The sequence below is a fragment of the Neopelma chrysocephalum genome, unplaced genomic scaffold (genome assembly GCF_003984885.1).
Source record: "Neopelma chrysocephalum unplaced genomic scaffold, ASM398488v2 Primary Assembly neopelma1_22b, whole genome shotgun sequence".
In the NCBI taxonomy this organism is placed as follows: domain Eukaryota; kingdom Metazoa; phylum Chordata; class Aves; order Passeriformes; family Pipridae; genus Neopelma; species Neopelma chrysocephalum.
The window spans coordinates 10,210,528-10,227,098 of NW_020897690.1; the positions used below are offsets into that span (position 1 = coordinate 10,210,528).

A 16,571-nucleotide genomic window follows, 5' to 3' on the forward strand; every position below is an offset into this window, starting at 1 on the left:
TGTTCCCAAGCCATATGTTTCTTGACACTGTTGGAGGCAGGATAATGGATTAGTTAGCCAATGATCTGTACTAGTCCATCCACTCCTCTACCCTTAGGACTGATAAATCCTACCAGCTTCCAGTTAGCAGCAGGTGGGAGATTTCCAGGGCTGCAGCTAAGCTGCTGAGTTCAACATCAGCTTCTATCCTCCTAAACTATGCTTAATCTCATTTTTAACCTGTATCTCGACTCCATATTATCTTGCAACAATGAATTCTGAACTCTCATTGTAAACTGTCTATAAGGCACTTCATCTTTGTTACTTTGTTAATAGAGCCTTCATTGAAGTGCTCTACTCACCACATTGTGAGAAAATAATAAAAAAACAGGGGATCTTTATCATATTATTTCCCATACATTCAAAGAGCTCTTTTCTACCCTGAAGCAGTTCATTTACGTGTTTATATTTATTACTCAATGCAAAATTATTCTCATAAAATTTTAGAAAGTACACATTTAAGAGGTAGCTTTCAGAGTTTAATGTCAAAATTTACTACAGATAAAGCACAAGAACTTAAAGGATAAACATTTATTTCTATAATTTGCAGCTCCTACTACGGAAAAGTTGTACTGACTTTTCATGGAGTACAGACTCTACCCTTGTACCAGACTCTTCTGAACCCCTTGGTCCTAGTTCAGACAGTTACAGGCACATAAACTGACACCAAGGGCATTGGTGTGGACACCGAGGTCTGTAACACGAACATGAAAACACCAAATGTTAAGTATAGCAATGGGGAATCCACAGCTTTTAAAAATAAAGGACTGTGTAAAGGGATATTGTATTTTTATGATGGCCATAAAAATTGATAGTAACAGTGGTTAGATAGGAATGTTGATAGAATAAAAACACTTTTGTAATTCATTTGATTTGTGATGCTAGACTTAAATTTCTCTCCTGTGTTTGTAGATAGAGATAAAAACAAGTGTATATACTTCTAACATAAATACAAAATATTATCCTCTAAAAATAGGTTTGATTATTTGCTGGACCAGCAGAGGTTTCCGCTAGATGGTGCTCCTAGCTTTAGGGAAGCCGTAAGCGGATTAACCTGCTGCAATGCAAGGGATCCTAGATCCCTAGGCTGCAGTAATTTTGCTCTTTTCTCACATCTCCTAAGTACTCACAAGTGTAATGTTTTCAATTTCATTCTCATGTTCCAGTCTTCCCACCCACTGGTTTTCCTGCCTCAGCCTTTTCTTCAGCCATGAATTTTCACAAGCCTGTAAAGATGCCTCTAAAACACTTTCTGCAAAGCAGGTTCATGCAGAAATGCCATCTCTCAGAAAGCTACATTAGGAAAAAATAAGTATATGCATATATTGTGCAACTTCGTTATCTGGTCATCTTCATTCTTACTGCTATTCTTTTTACCTCCTCCACTATTTCCTTAAGTGTTACCATCTTCTTCATTTTTGACAGGTAAACACAGAAAAAAATGTCCTAAATAATGCTCCCCACAGCACTCACTTTTGCTATTTCATTGGCAGATACCATAGTACAGATCAACACTCCCCCATCCCCTGCCAAAGGCATTAATTTCTTTAACTTCTTGGGTAATACCTTCCCCTGTACTCTCTTCAATCTAGTGGCAGAGCAGCTTTTTCATCAGCCTCTCTCATACCAGTAGTATACATAGAAGGATGTTGAAATACTGGAGATATTTCAGAGATGAGTTGCAAAAATGATCAAAGATAGCAAAAAGTATTTCCCAGTGAGAGATTCAAAGAGTTCAAATCTGTCCACTTTAAAAGTGCTTAAGCAACATCATATACCAAGATAGGAAAAGTTAAGAATTAGTACAGAACAAAAAATACAGACTTAGTTCAGTCCAACATCAGTAGGCAGCAGAGTTGGTTTCATGTGCATTGTGAGATGAAGAAGCTAAAACTGAGCAGACTATGATGTCTTCCCAAAGACACTTTTTTTTTTAAGAACTGCCTTTGGCTCAAAACAGCTACCACTGGTTGGTGGAACAGACCAGCAGCTGGCAGCACCATCAAAATTTTTGTCTCAGAAGAGTACTGCCACAGTCCACTAAAGTGAGATTTCTCTTCAGGATGTAAGATTTTCCTCTTACATCTGGAAGATCACCATTTACAATTGCTATAACTAGAGCACTGTTGATAAACCAGTTGTTGTGACATAGTACACACTGCCATCATGAAGTAGTACCCAGTGCTGCAATGCCTTTGGAAATACCACACAGTCATGTGAGCTGCTGGTGAGATTCCTGCATCCAATACACTGAGTTTATTCATGGAAAGAATATTTATGTTGTTTGCTAGAGTTACAGAGAAGTCTAGTTACAGTAAGACTGGTTTATCACTCTTAATAGGGAAAGACAGTTTGTTTTCTTCTCTAAGCTTCAAATTCCTTTAATAGTTACTTTGCTAGAAGAGAGGAATGGCTGAACTTGGCCCTAGGCTGACTGACACTGAAATCTGCACTGACAGACAAATGAGAAATCTGAGGCTGAGAGATCCATTTAGTCCATTCTGGATGAGCAAGAAGTAGAGAAGAAAGGGACAGATAGAGCTGCTGAAGTTTGAGCAGCAGATGTCCCTTCTATGAAGGTCTGTAACTGATGGGGGCAGCCCACTTTGCCTTACCACGTTGAGCCTTGACTGTGTGCTATGGATTGCATGCCAGTGCACCAAGTAAAGCAGTGCCCTTGAAGGGAAGCATCACAGACAGTGAGTGTTAAGCACATTACCCAAAATAAAAATAGCTACACCTCCCAGATTTATAGCTCTCAGTACTGAGTATCTCCTCCTGCCCCAACTTAAATGGTAATGGGTGAAAACCGTTGTGATTTAGTTAACTGTCTGAGCTACCTCTACGTAAGAAACCTGCCTGGAAATCACATAGGAACAAGGAGATACATCAAGAAATAATAATTATCTTGAAACTTATTAAACTACTTCATGCAACAAAAATCAAATTTTATCCATATTATCAACAGATTTGTGTGTGTCAAAAAATTTAAGCCTCCAAAGCAAAAAGCTTGAAAACAAAAGATGCACACTCCATGACTTAAGATTAAATATGGCAGAATATAAAGACTGGCTAAAAATATCTACCAATAAAAAAAAAGCCTATTGTACAATTTGTCAATGCATCTTTCCTGAAAAATACAGTGAAGATGATCCCCTTTGGGTTCTTTTCTATGAGGAAAAAGCACTTAGCAGCAGTCTCAAGTGAAGAAGAGCAAAACATCAGTGTAACAAGGTTTGGGGGTTTCACAGAAGAAAAAAAGACAATGTGGGTTAATTGACCTGTATTTTTTGCAAGAAGATATGAAACTACAGTTTTTGTATGTGGTCTGTGGCAATAAATTATCTGCATGCAACCAAACCCTATATGGTAAATGACATGAGACCAAGAACTGAAAGTATGGTGTATGTATCCGTGTGTGTGACTATATATAAGTTATTATACAGTACCTTTTATAAATATGATGCAGTTGCAAAGCTTCTGCTGAACTGAGAGGCTACCAAGTTATATTTCTGGCAAGTCAGTCAGTAAGCCAATTTCTAAGAATTTGACATTCATTACAAGGGAGAGGGCCAAGCTAAGAGAGTGTTCCTCAAATGCTGTGGATTCTGGCATGGTTAATTTTTGAAAAGCATTATAAAATATTCTCTTCATCATATCAAACATCAGAAGGCAGTGAGTTGATGGCACAAAAAAGACATGAGCACGGGCATAAGCTTTTCTCAAGTTTTCTGAAAAATCCCAAAGAATAGTTAAAAAGGATGAGAAAAATGCTTTACACCACAGCAGTGTATCTGAAGAAAAAGCTGTCTTCTGAGAAACCTCCTTTTAAGTCATTGTCATTTCCTAACTTCACATACACTTCACGTGACAACAACAGTCTCACTGATGCTACAGATAATGAACTTGAGATTTTTAGGGCAGTTGAGCCTTAAAATATATCTCAACTTGGCCATCTGTCATACTTGGCTTTTTCTCTCTGATGCTGACTGTGACCATAGCCCAAGTCCCTGGCTGCTGGTAGATCTTCTCTGCAGTTCAGTAGTTTAACTTACTAGACAAAGAGGTAAAGTCCAACACTTCTGGAGCAATGGCCATTCAAGCAGAACACCACGTGACTACCTAAGCTGACCTCTACAACTTCTGCCCCAAATCCCAGACAGTAACTTTTGCATGAGTTTCTATTTCTATTAAGAAAAACAGAAAATATTTACTACAAACATCTAATGGGAGAAAAGTAAACATCTGAAAGGCAGCCTTTGAATGTTTAATTTTTTTTTAACCAGCCTTTCCCCAAATCTGCTCTTCTCCAATTTAATTTGAATCTGGATGCTTTTAGCCTCTACTTCCAGTCATTGAGTCTTGTTATGATATTGTTTTCTGCAGGAATAGAGTCATCTACCACTGGCAATCTCCTTAAGTGCACGTAATTATGAATCCTACAGAGTACATCAGTCTCCAGATTTCTCACCAGCTGTTTTTCTTCCAGACCACAGAATATTCTTTTGTGTTCCGGCTGAAACCTCACTTAAAGACTAGTGTCATATATGAGGATGTGATACTGTGGTAATAATCTCACTTATGGCACAAACAAGGACGATGGGACAGACCCATGCTCAATCCAAACAGGAGAGCCATGTTATTGCATGCTTGTGACATGAGTGGGAGCCTGAACATTGTGTTGGGAGGATCAGCTGATTCTGGGCTGATGATCCCCCTGTCCTGTTAATAAATGCATCATCTCTGAATACTCTTTCCCTTCCGTCTGGCTCATTCTTATGTGAGTCAGAGAATTACGGCACATGAATTAAAGGATACAGATAGGGCTGCTCCACTGAGGGGCTACAACCACCATGCAGGCCTGCAACTACCTCTGCACACTTGGGACAGCGTGTGAGTAGATCTGTACTGCTAGCAAGGCGCAGGGACAATAATCTTCACTGCTCCCTTTGCAAATCCTCTGGGGGCTGACCTGTAATTACTAGTGGTTGTGGGTGGAGTTATGTGAAGTCACACAGATGAGCTTAAGCCTCACGAAAGACATTTTGTTTAACAGGGGCTGCTCTGTGGACCATCAGTATGGCTGTTCTTCACTACCACTGAGTAGATTTTCTAAGATCTATCCATCCTTATCAAAGCTCTGGGAAAACAATCTGATCCAGCCAGCAACAGCACACTATGAATGAAGCAAAAGCCACTAGCAGGGAGTTCCTGCAAATTAAAAATTGGATACTTACTACCATCTTTTTCTACCTTACACAACAGACACCGAAAAAAAATCAATTACTTTTTCGCAAGAGCCAATGAAAAAGTGTTAAAACCTGAGCGCAAGATTAGTATAGAACAGGACTGTGCAAATTATAATTGGATCATTTCAAGTGATTATTACTACTTCACAGGGTTTAAAACTTTCACATTAAATTAATGCATCCTGTTTAGCCATCCTTAGTTTGTCATCACTCATTGTTGTAAAATATTTCCTTTGAAATGTTACTAACACAAAATGTTCTATTCAAAGAATTGTCTTTTTAGTGGCAAGATGATCTTGAATTTAAGAAAAGTTGTAGAAAAGTTAGGTACAATCAATCATATTAACTAACCACTCTGTTCTCCTGCGCCTAGAAATCATTCTTAGTGTGAAGAACAGCTAAGTGATTCTGAGCACATACAAAAACCTATCTAAATTTAACTCCTGTATCATTTTAATGAGAGATAAAATGCCCTGCGTCCACAAACAGATGGTGTTAGCCCACATTAATATACTCACTGGAGAACTTAATATGCTTAGATTTAGATGGGTTATTCCACCGGATGACGCAGTACATGACGCATCCTGAAGCAAAGTATCTGTATTTGGCAGTTCTTTATCATCTTACTTGGTTCTACTGGCTACACACTGCTTTTCCTGTGTTGTGTCCTGTCCTGTCCCTGGGTTATAACTGGCAGATATATAGGTGCAGGCCTTTGTGGTTCTTATTTGTGGAAGCCAGAAACACTCACCATGGCACAGCCATATTTTGTATTTTCACAAGATTCCTGGATTTTACTGACCCCAGGAAAGATCCATGAATCCATCTGTATTTGGAGAGAAGTTCTCCCCACCAATACCCCCCTCACACACACACTTATTTATCTCCTTCTTTCCCCAGCAGAATGGGGAGGGGTATACAAGTAAGAAAGAGATGGATGCCTGTTTCTGCCTCGCCCTGTCTCATTTGAGGGCTGCAGCTGCCAGGGAGTTGGCATGGTCAGGGGCATGAGCTGGGCATAAGGCCACTGGCACCACTGTGACCCCATATGGTCTCCTTTTCTCTAGGCTGAGATTTTGCCTCCCTAAAATCTGCCTCCCAAGGCAACAGATTGAATCTGGACATTCTTGCCCAGGGATCTTTTGGCTGCTCATCCTATTTGCACTTCCAAATGCATAAAATGTTTGTTTATTATGTTTTGCATATTCAACCAGTGTTATTAGCTTATAGTAAATACATATTTAAAACATATTAAGTAGTCAACTACTTCAGAAAAATTAAATAAAGTAATGACTGTGATTGGAAAATGGTATTAGATGCAATTTGATCATGGTATTCATTTCACGAAGGTTGCTTCTGGTGAAATCATTTATATGAATTTGATCCACTTCATCAGTAATCTCTATGACTATTTTGTTACGTGAATAATGAACAAAGCTTCCTAAAATAAATCTTTGGATACCATTTTACTCATCTTCTGAATAAAGTTAATGTAGTGCTCTTTAAATAAAGGTTGCGTAATACAAAACCTCTGTAAATAAGTAGAGTAACTTAGAAATGAGAAATCATTTGAAGTGGGCGGAAGAGAATATGTGCAAATTTAAAGTTCAAATGTGTTGGAATTCAAAAGGTATTTTCATAAGATATTGCAATATTTGCACAAAGATACAAGTGGAGTATTCAGAAAGCTTTAGATGTTCTTATCTACTTTATATAATGCAATCTCAAAGATGAAAAATATTGACTCAGTGTTCTAACTTGCAGAAATTATCATGACATTCATGGAGCTTTAGCTGCTGTATACCTGGGCATGGTATTTAAATGGGGGGAGAGAAAAACTGCTTCTTTGGGGTATAAGTACATCTGCAGAATTTTATGAACATGCATATCTTACTTACAAACCACAGATATATCTGAAAAGGAGGCACAGAAGAGAATTCAAGTATTTCATTCCCTACCTTCCAAGATTATCTTATGTCAGGGAGAGACTGTTTCATTTCCTGAGGATTGTTCTTTCCTGACCAAACTAGAAACATAAGGACATTCAGAGAGAGAAGAGGGAGAAGGTGTATATGAAGATGAGAAAGAAATGAAAACAGATGTAGAAAACTACAATCATAGTAAATCACTGAAAATATCTCCTACTTTAATTTATACCTAGTTCCCTTTATCTGTGCTCTATTTTTAACTTCATACACCTTGTGCGTGTGGCTATTTACAAGGATGTGGTTTTTGCAATAAAAACTAAGAGGAGTTCAGTCTAGATCTAAACCATTCCTAAGAAGCAATAGTTTTAAATGTCTGTGAGATATTACCAGAGATAGTATGGACTTTTATTCTGTGTTTCAGTTTAAGAACAGCATGGGAGAAATAAAATACACAGGATGAATTGGGATAGCATTGATCAAGTGATCAAGTATGAGGCAGATCTCAAATCCCAAAGCAATTTGTTCCACAGTCTTGGATCAGTCTTTGAATGAGTTGAGCAAGGCCCAAAATTTCTTTTCCTCAACTACGAAAGGATGAAATCAGCCCACACTGCACCTTAAATTCACTCACTCCCAGTAGTGTGCAGGGGCAGGATTTGTGAACTAAGCATGGACTGCTGAGCACCTGGCAAAGACCCTGTGACACCTAACACCTCTGCCTGCTCCTCCTCCACTACGGAGAGGCCATCAGCAGGTGGGAATTGATGAGTTTGTTTGCAATTGCTGAAGCCGAGATCATGTGAATTATAACACTGCAAATCCCGAAGTGAAAAGTACATATTAAGTGAACAATTATTCCTTGAAAACCCTGAATTATGTTTTATTATGTTTTCTAATAATTCCTGAATGAGGGAGGTCTTATCACCTTTTTTTTTTTGGCACAAGGGCCTCATTTCTTCAGGCTGACACATCCAAGATACTACAGAACTATCAAAAAAAGAAACTGCTGTTCTTCCCATAGACCTGCCACTAACTCAAGCCATTCCTTTCGTGATTGAAGATAGTCAAATGGATTCTGCATTTCCTCACAAATCAAAAGAAAAATGTGAGTACATATTCATTGCAAAATCTGTACTACTGCTAGTAATTCACCATGAACTTATATGCTTTTTCCCTTCACAAAATACTTTTTTTCTTCAACCTTTCCTGGTTTAAGCACTGAATAAATTTGCAATGGGAGTCATGAGGGAAAATAAGAAAAAAAGAGACAAAACGCCCTACGGAACATGTGAAATCAACTGTAGAAAAATCATTTTAAAGGTGGAAGTGTACCTGAATCATGTTTCAATAGGGATCAGCTGATTCTACCAAATGGCCATCAAGGTCAAGGACCATCATAAAAATCAAAGCAAGGACCTTTCCTAGGCAAGAATTTTTTTATTTTGAAATAAAGTTCAGTGCTGTGGTCAACATACTTGCTTTTTATGAACACTTATTTGATTTATTTTGGAGAAAACCACTTCAGTTTAGCTGTTAAATATTGAATACTCCTTTTCCTACTTCAAGGCTCACAAAAGCATATTTCACAATTAATATTTGTATGCTTTTTATGCATGAGTCCTCTTATTTATACAGCTCCCTATAAATCATATAAATAAATGACACAAAGGACCAATTAGAGCTTTTTCTGCCAGGGTAGAATGGCACTTAGATGTTTGTGCAGTCTCGTTTTAATGGTTTCAGGTTCCACAGTTTCCCTGAGGAGATTATTTGAGAGCTTACTGCAATTTATTCTCATGATAGCCAGGTTCAACATTTCCTTTTCCAATTGTATCATAATACATTTACATCCAACATAACGTATCACGCATTTTCTCCTCTTGTGAAGCAAGGTAAATTCTATAAATCCTGCAATAAATTCATCACCTCTTCTTATATCATTATAAGTCCTTATTAGCTGAGTTATGAAGCATATGCTAGTCCTGATAGCAACATCACAGTTATGTCTCTTTAGTGATTTGCACAAAAAATTAGCTATAAAACCCCAATACTATTGACATACTTTATTCAAGTTCCAAATTAGTTCACAAAAATTATACATGTTATTAAATAATTCTATGATTCCATGTATTATAAGGATAAAATACTGCCCCTTTTTATGCATGCTTGCAGAGTCTTAACCCCATCCTTCTAGGGTCATATAATAAAATTCCAGGAGCAAGTTTTATCATGTATTTCTGGAAGGATCCAAATAAATTTTCCAGTTCTCTGCACAGTAAGTGGTATCTTCGTGTAAGTGTGGCTTACTCTGCCCTGCCACGTTGGCTGGTCCCTTCACCTCTCTGTTTATCAAATGCTAAACTGGTTTGTTTTCAGACTCCCTGCCTGCCCTTCCCATTCAAGTCCTGCCATGAGATTGCCCCTGATCCAGGGCTCATGCTCGGTTCCTTCACTGGGCAATTTTTTTTTCACAAGAAACAGGGCTGACATCCATCTTTTTACAATTTCAGATTAAAGGGACTACAGAGAAAGGGAAACACATTTGTGCAAATTTAAGACAGCTAGGCTGTACATTTTTAAAGTTATCTGTCTTCAGTTATACTGATCACAGCAGAATTTTAAAGAAAACAAATGAAAACCAAAAATCAGGGAAGCTCCTCTTAACCTCCTAATAGTTCATGTAAACATGAACAACCTAAAACAACATAGAAGATGGTCATGACATTACAATTCATGGAATATTATTCCTATGGAACAAATGAGTTCTATAAAACTACAAAGTCTCCTGGAAACTCTGTCAGGTATTACAGATGTGGTTAATTAAAAAATAATAGATTAAGCCCATGAAAGCAGTAATAAAAAGCTAGAATACTGCTTATGTACTCAGCAATACAGAACAAGTGTTCTTGGAGGAAAGGTTTAAGAGCCAAAGGATCAGTCAGGTGGCAAGTACTTCACTAGATTTTACAACTGAGGAAAACGCTACAAATATCAAAAGCTCTGGTGCAACTAATAATAACATTAGTTCATTGTTGGAAGTTGGCTTTAGAAAACAGATAAAACACAACTAGCAGAAATAAAGAACCTTGCTTGCATCTCACAGATGAACCTGTTCCAGTACCCTCATCGCACCTGGTGTCCTACACCTACTGGATGGGGAAGCAGTGCGTGTGCGGGAGTGAGCACTTTGATGAGCCGTGTGCTGGATAGGCAGTGGCCACAACTTCCTGCCTGCTGACCTGCCAGGACAGCTGTTACTGCCTGACAAGTCAGAGAGATCCCTGAGGGAAGATGCAATGAACTCCTCCCTGGCTACGTGGCATGTGGGCCCTGTTAGAGGGTCTCTGCTTCCTTCTTCAAGAAATCTGTCATTTATTATTGAAATCAGCCTCGTATGGCTGAACTAGCAATGGGCTGGAAGTCACTGGAGAGGAAAAAAAGGAGAGGGAAGCCAAATAATTTCGAATGCAGCTAAAATACTTCAGAGAGTTTAAGGTTAAAAGGGATCACTGGATCACACACTGACCACTGGCCAGTAAGTCTTACCACTAGTCCCAAACTGAACTAAGGATTTTGTTCGTGATTAAAACTATTACAATTGCATTAGGTTATCTCAGCTCCCAAACACTGATTTCTATTCTATGTTCTTTTTGACCATTTCAAAAAGCTTTAGCATGCCAAATCTTGCAGATCTTTTTGACAAATCGATAATGCTTTTTCAATGTATTTTTATAAGATATTTACTCCAGTGCTGTAGTCCTTTGGCAGGTGTTTTCTGCATGACTTAATCTTTAATGTCAAGAGCCACACACCTTGTTCTACTATCAGTCTCATTAATACACACAGTAATCCAGGTAGTACATCCAACAGTCATACTGGACACGTTGCACTGGGACCTTATCTATAATAGTTTGCTTGATATGGTTTTTAGATGACTTTTTCTAAGACCTAAGCTCTCAGTTCAGAGGCATGGCTTGCATCCTTGGAAAATTTGGCTGTAAATTTGGCTTACACATTTGGCTGTAACAGCCTGTTTGAAAGTGTTAATTTTACTAAGCAGTCCAGATGACATTGCAGTTGCTCTCACAGTAGTTTACCATTTAGCACATCCATGGATTTGCTGTTAACAAAGTGAGTTTATTCTGGATATTTGGTAAAAATCTTAAAAGATGCTGAGCCTGCAGAACCTTGCAAACCCCAAAACCATGAAGACTAACTTCTGAAAAATTTTCTTTGAAAAGTCAAAAACGATTTCTCTGTTTAACACATTAACCATTCAAAAGCATTAGCCATCAGAAGTATATTTGGTATTAAACATAGGACTCTGAGACCATTTTGTAGTTCTAAGCCTAATCATTAAAAACAGTAGCCATGATGTTTCTGCAGTTACTTTTATGAATTTACCTGAAAATGTCACTGAATAAGGCTATCAGAATTGTTTTATAAGTCGAGGTGATTCATATTAAGAATATCTTACATATTTCTTATCAAATCGTTTACATATTTTCCCTTGTTTCCCCTGTGGTTGCTGTTAAACAGTCGAGAACAGTACAGGTTAACCTGCTTGGTCTTCTGAAAGTGGGCAGAACACGAGTGGGTTTGTTTGTTTCACTTCTCGAGAACATATTTTATATTTAAAGATTTATTAAACCCCAAACTTAGCTACTTCCTCAGCCAACTCAGCCAAGATCCCAAGGTGCAAATTAGCCAGACATCATTAAAACTGTCTAGATTTGCTCGCAACAGCGGTCTCCCCGCGGACCTCCCCAGCGCCAGCCACGTGATGCCAGCACAGCACCTGTCTTCTCCCAGGTACGCCGGCGACGCTCATTCAGCACCACCGGCCGCGCGCGCCGCTACAGCCGCGGCACCGAAGGATCACCTCCATCCCGGAGCGACTCACATCCCTCACCCCTTTTTATTCCTCGTTTTTTTTAAATTCCCCTCCGCCGCCCCACGCCCAGCAGCACCCCCGCGCCGGGGTTTGAGCGAGGCGCCAGCCCTCACCCCAGGTGCCCGTGGCCGCCCCTCGCAACGCTGCCCCCGCTCCCACCGGCGATGCGACGCTTCCGCGGACCCCAGGAGCGCGCGGGCGGCGCCCCTCATCCCGCCGGGCGGGGCCGCGCTCCCGGCATGCCCCAGGGGGACGCTCCCAGGGTGGGTAGGTGGGTGGTTGGGTGGGCGGAGGGAAGGAGGGCGGGAGGGTGCGCGCCCGCCCCCCCCCCCCCCCCCCCCCCCGCCGCTTCCCATTCCCACCCGCTTCCCATTCCCACACGACGCGGAAACCGGCGCCCGGCCGAGCCGCTGTAGCCGGCGCGCAGGGCGCATGCGCGGCAGGGCGGGGGCCGGCGTCTAGTGGGGAGCGCTCCGGCCGCCGGTGCCGCCCGCAGTCCCCGCCCGCTCTCCAGCACTCCCGCCCGCAGCTGCCCGGGCACCGGCGGTCGCCGCGCAGCGCCCGCTCCCTCTCCCGCGCCGGGTCCTGCCCCGCCATGAAGTTGAGCAGCCGGGGCCGGGGATGCTGCGTGGGCGGCAGCCGGGAGCGCGGGCCGCCGCCGCGGAGCCCTTTCGTACACCAGCTGCGCTTCAGCCCCCTGGAGAAAGCCAAGGTAGGGGCGTGCGGGGCCCCCCCTTCTTCCTTCCGCGCCGTGCCCCCGGGGCGCACCGGCCGGCGGGCCGCGTCCTGCGGCGGGCGGGGGCTCCCCGCCGGTGCTTTGTGAGCCCGAGGGGCCGGGAGAGCCGGGGGGAGCCGGTGCCTCTGTGTGTGCGGGTGTGCGGGGCGGGCGGGGGCTGCGGGCGGGCGGGGGCGGCGGAGCCGTGCCCGGGGCGGGCGGGGGGCTGGGGGCGGCCGTGATGCTGTAGCGCCTCAACTTGTGCTCCGATGCCTTCTTCAAAGGAAAAAAACCTGTAGGTTTTTCTTTTCTTTTCTTTCCTTTTTTTTTTTAGTGGGTTTCTTTTGGGTTTGGGGTTTTTTTGGGTTTTTTGGGTTTTTTTTTTTAATGAGGGGCGGAGGAGCGGCCCTGTGGAGCCCCTGGTTTCCACCGTCAGGTTGAGGTATTAACCCTGGGCCGAGGCATCCCGTGCAGCCCAAGTTTGGCTCCTGGGTAAATAGTCCCTGCGGCGTAATTTAGGCATTGTGCAGGTAGCGGTGAGATGACAGGAAGTAGTATTAAGATGCAAATTTGCAGTTGCATGGCTTTTTGGTTGGTTGGTTGGTTGGGGGGTTTTTCCACCCCTTCTGTGCCTCAGCCTCACTCGTCGCGCGCAGTGAGCAGTAGGTAGTTGGGTATTCAAAGGGCATGGCCCTTGTCTTAGGCTTTCGGTAAGATCTGGGTCACTTGCTGGAGAAAGAAATACCGCCAGAGACTCACCTTATGAGAGGCTGGCCATTTCTGTGACTTCCATCACTGTAATACTTAAGTTCTTTAAAGCTGTTGTTTTGGGAGTGTAACAGCGTACAGTACCTATCAATATTGGAAATTAAGATCCACTAATATTGAACCTTTTGGATCAAGGTGCTCTAGATCCAACTTTGATTTAATTACATTTTGAGTGAAGTTCATTGTTGCAATGCCCTGTTGCTGTCCAGATACTTAACACAAGATATGTGTGGCCTGACTTAAAAAACGTTGGAATGTGCCTCATGTTACGTATGTGGCAGCCAAGGAATTCATAGTAGACTCCAGTAGAAAAGATTTTTACTTTTTTAATCAAGTTTCCCAGTATGTATTCGGTGGTTACTGTGAAACTGTTGCTTGAGCCAGAAAAGTGAGAAAAGGTGTCTGTCATTTGCTGCATTTAGTTTATACCTAGGGCTTCCTCAATAAATTGTGTAGTTGTAATGATTTCCTTTCAGTGTTCCCCTACTTTGTTCCTGAAGTCACGTTTTCTATGTAATTAATGAAGCAGAAGTCTTTCAGGCAGCAGAAAGAAGCAAAGATAGCATGTATTCATAGGGACTAGAATTGTGTCCAGTTATAACAATATTTCATTTTGCAGTGTTAGTATATTTTTTAACTGTTGCTTTCTACTTGGTTATTTATAAGAAATTTTGAAAATACTGCTGGGAGAGCACAGTATCGGTTTTACAGTTTTTGCAGTATTGAGTCTTATAGGAGCTGTCAGCATTGCTGATCTGTTCTTAGTCCTGACAGACCTTTAGGTGCTTCGTCAGCGAAGTGACTGGTTGTAGAACATACCTGCCTTCTGTGTGGGCTGCCCTGTGTATCTGTACAAAATGTGAGCTTTTCTAATGGACTTCAAGGATTTATTACATTCAATGAAAACTGCAAGATGCGTTTAAAGCTCTGTAATTTTTGATGGTGCACAGACCAAAGGAGTAGCTGCCTTGCCAAAGAGCATGTCTCAGTCTTGCTTTTTAAGTGAGTTATATTTTACTGATATACAGCAGCACCGATTTCTTGAACCCAGCCTTTCTTGCAGTCTTATTTTTGCAGTCTTATGTGAGGAAAAAGCACGTAAGCTGACAAACGGAACTGTGATAGATTTTCTTCTTTGCCTTAATCATGCTTTTCCAGCTTCTTCACCGATTAAAAGGTGTGCTTGAGACAGAAGCTGTTAAAGAAGAGCTGTGGAACTGTTCCACTTGTGAGAAATGCTCCCAGAAGAAGTGCTCCCCAGGGTGAATTATGGCAGTGCATGTTCTCTTCCATACAGTCCTGGCCAGCTACAGAGGGTTCGGTGTGAACTATTACAGCTGAACTCACTTCCTGTTCAGCTGTGGGCACATATTGTGTCACAGGCTTTTCTGTTTGTCTTGTGAATCTAGCAGGGGACTTCTGGAATTGCAGAGCCTATCGAGGAAAGTCAAGAATGCAGGTATAAGAAATAGGAAGCACAGGGAACTGGGAGACAAGACTGCTTTGTCTGAAGGTGTGTTGTCTGTTGCTGGTGGTCTGCCAGATAGCCCCATTATCTTCCCTACAGCCTCGTCCTGCACTTCACAAGAGGTTAGACTAGCTTTTTTATTCATTAATACAACTCAAAAGTAAGTGCATTTTAGCACGTTTCAGTCTGAGACTGTGGGAGTGAAAGAAAGATTGAAAGTAAGAGGGCAAAACAACCATAAAGAGGAAGAACAGCAAAAAGAAATCCTTTTGACTGTGAAGGAACTGTTCACATCATCTTTTAATGACTTTATAAAATTTATAATCTGGGAGATTACAGGAGCATAAAAGCAGTGATGCTGTTTCAGAACTGAATCTCATTCATCCTGTAGAAATGATGGCTATTTTACTCTGATCTGAGGGTGACAGTAGGGATCATTCTTGAAGCTACCTGTTTTATTTTGGTACTGTAATAAAAAGATCTTTTCTGAGAGGAAGACAGACCTGATTTCATTAACCATGAATTTCTTCTGGGCACCAACACGTAAGTCAAAGCTCTTAATTCTAGTTACTGCTGCAGAACAGGCAGAAGCATTACCAGAGCTGAACTGTCACTAAGTGTCTGTAGCTTTGTTTCCCTGCTACTTAAAAACACAGTATGATGCCATTTTCTTTGCTTCCAGTGTTTCTGGCCCTTTTATTTCACCGATGTTGGCATTCATTTGGTGTCTTGGTGAGCTGATTTGACTCATTAAACCAGCATATCATTGTGTTTTTCTGTGTTCTGATTGTTTTCTTTTGCTGGGATGGCTTTTTTTTTCCCCCGCTAATGAGCTGTATTCTCTGGTTGCAAGTTCACATAAGTGCTAGAGCTGACTCAAGGGGAGCATTGAGGAGGCAGTGAACAGGACCACTCTCTTTAGCAGCAGTGATCTCTTAGCTTGGCTTAGTTGCACATAAAAATTTCTACTCCTCTGTTTGTTTCCATGAATGTGTCAAGTGGGGAATTTGGAGAGTGGGAAAGAGAATTGCTGAGGGATGAATTCATAGCTTCTTCAGTGCCATCTTTGAGTTGTGCTATAGGGATGATAATAGTGAGGAAGTAAAAGTGTGGGGCAAGATGTAATCTCTATCTGATATGTGTAAAAGAAAAATCAAACCTCTACCATGTCAAATACTATTTCCTTTTTTCAGTACACAATTACTTTATAACAAGTCATGGAAATTTTGTTATGGATAAACTGATTTTTAATGATATTTCTCACTGTATCGCTAATTTCAAAGTTGCATTTTTCTGCCTCTCGGGGCGTGAGAGGTATGATAGTGGATTTCAAGACAGGAAATGGACCCACAGAAGTAGAAACAAGGATACTCTGATTCTCTTGCTCTGGGTGTTCTGAAGAACTTAAGTCCCTTTTAAGTCTATATTTTACACCTTCATCATGAATTCACACTCAAATCTGAATGCAGAGTCTCTAAACAAGGAGAAGATATGATACCTTTTTAGTTTA

General features: G+C 41.3%; 1 protein-coding gene across 1 annotated transcript in view; it reads left to right on the forward strand.

Moving 5' to 3' along the window:
• Positions 1-12,576: 12,576 nt before the first annotated feature.
• The window catches only part of LPCAT1 (lysophosphatidylcholine acyltransferase 1), a 61,545-nt gene continuing 57,550 nt past the window's right edge, over positions 12,577-16,571 (forward strand). The window contains exon 1 of the mRNA XM_027679640.1: positions 12,577-12,822. Within this exon, the coding sequence (XP_027535441.1) occupies positions 12,706-12,822 (117 nt within the window). The 5' untranslated portion in view covers positions 12,577-12,705. The remainder of the gene's footprint in view (positions 12,823-16,571) is intronic.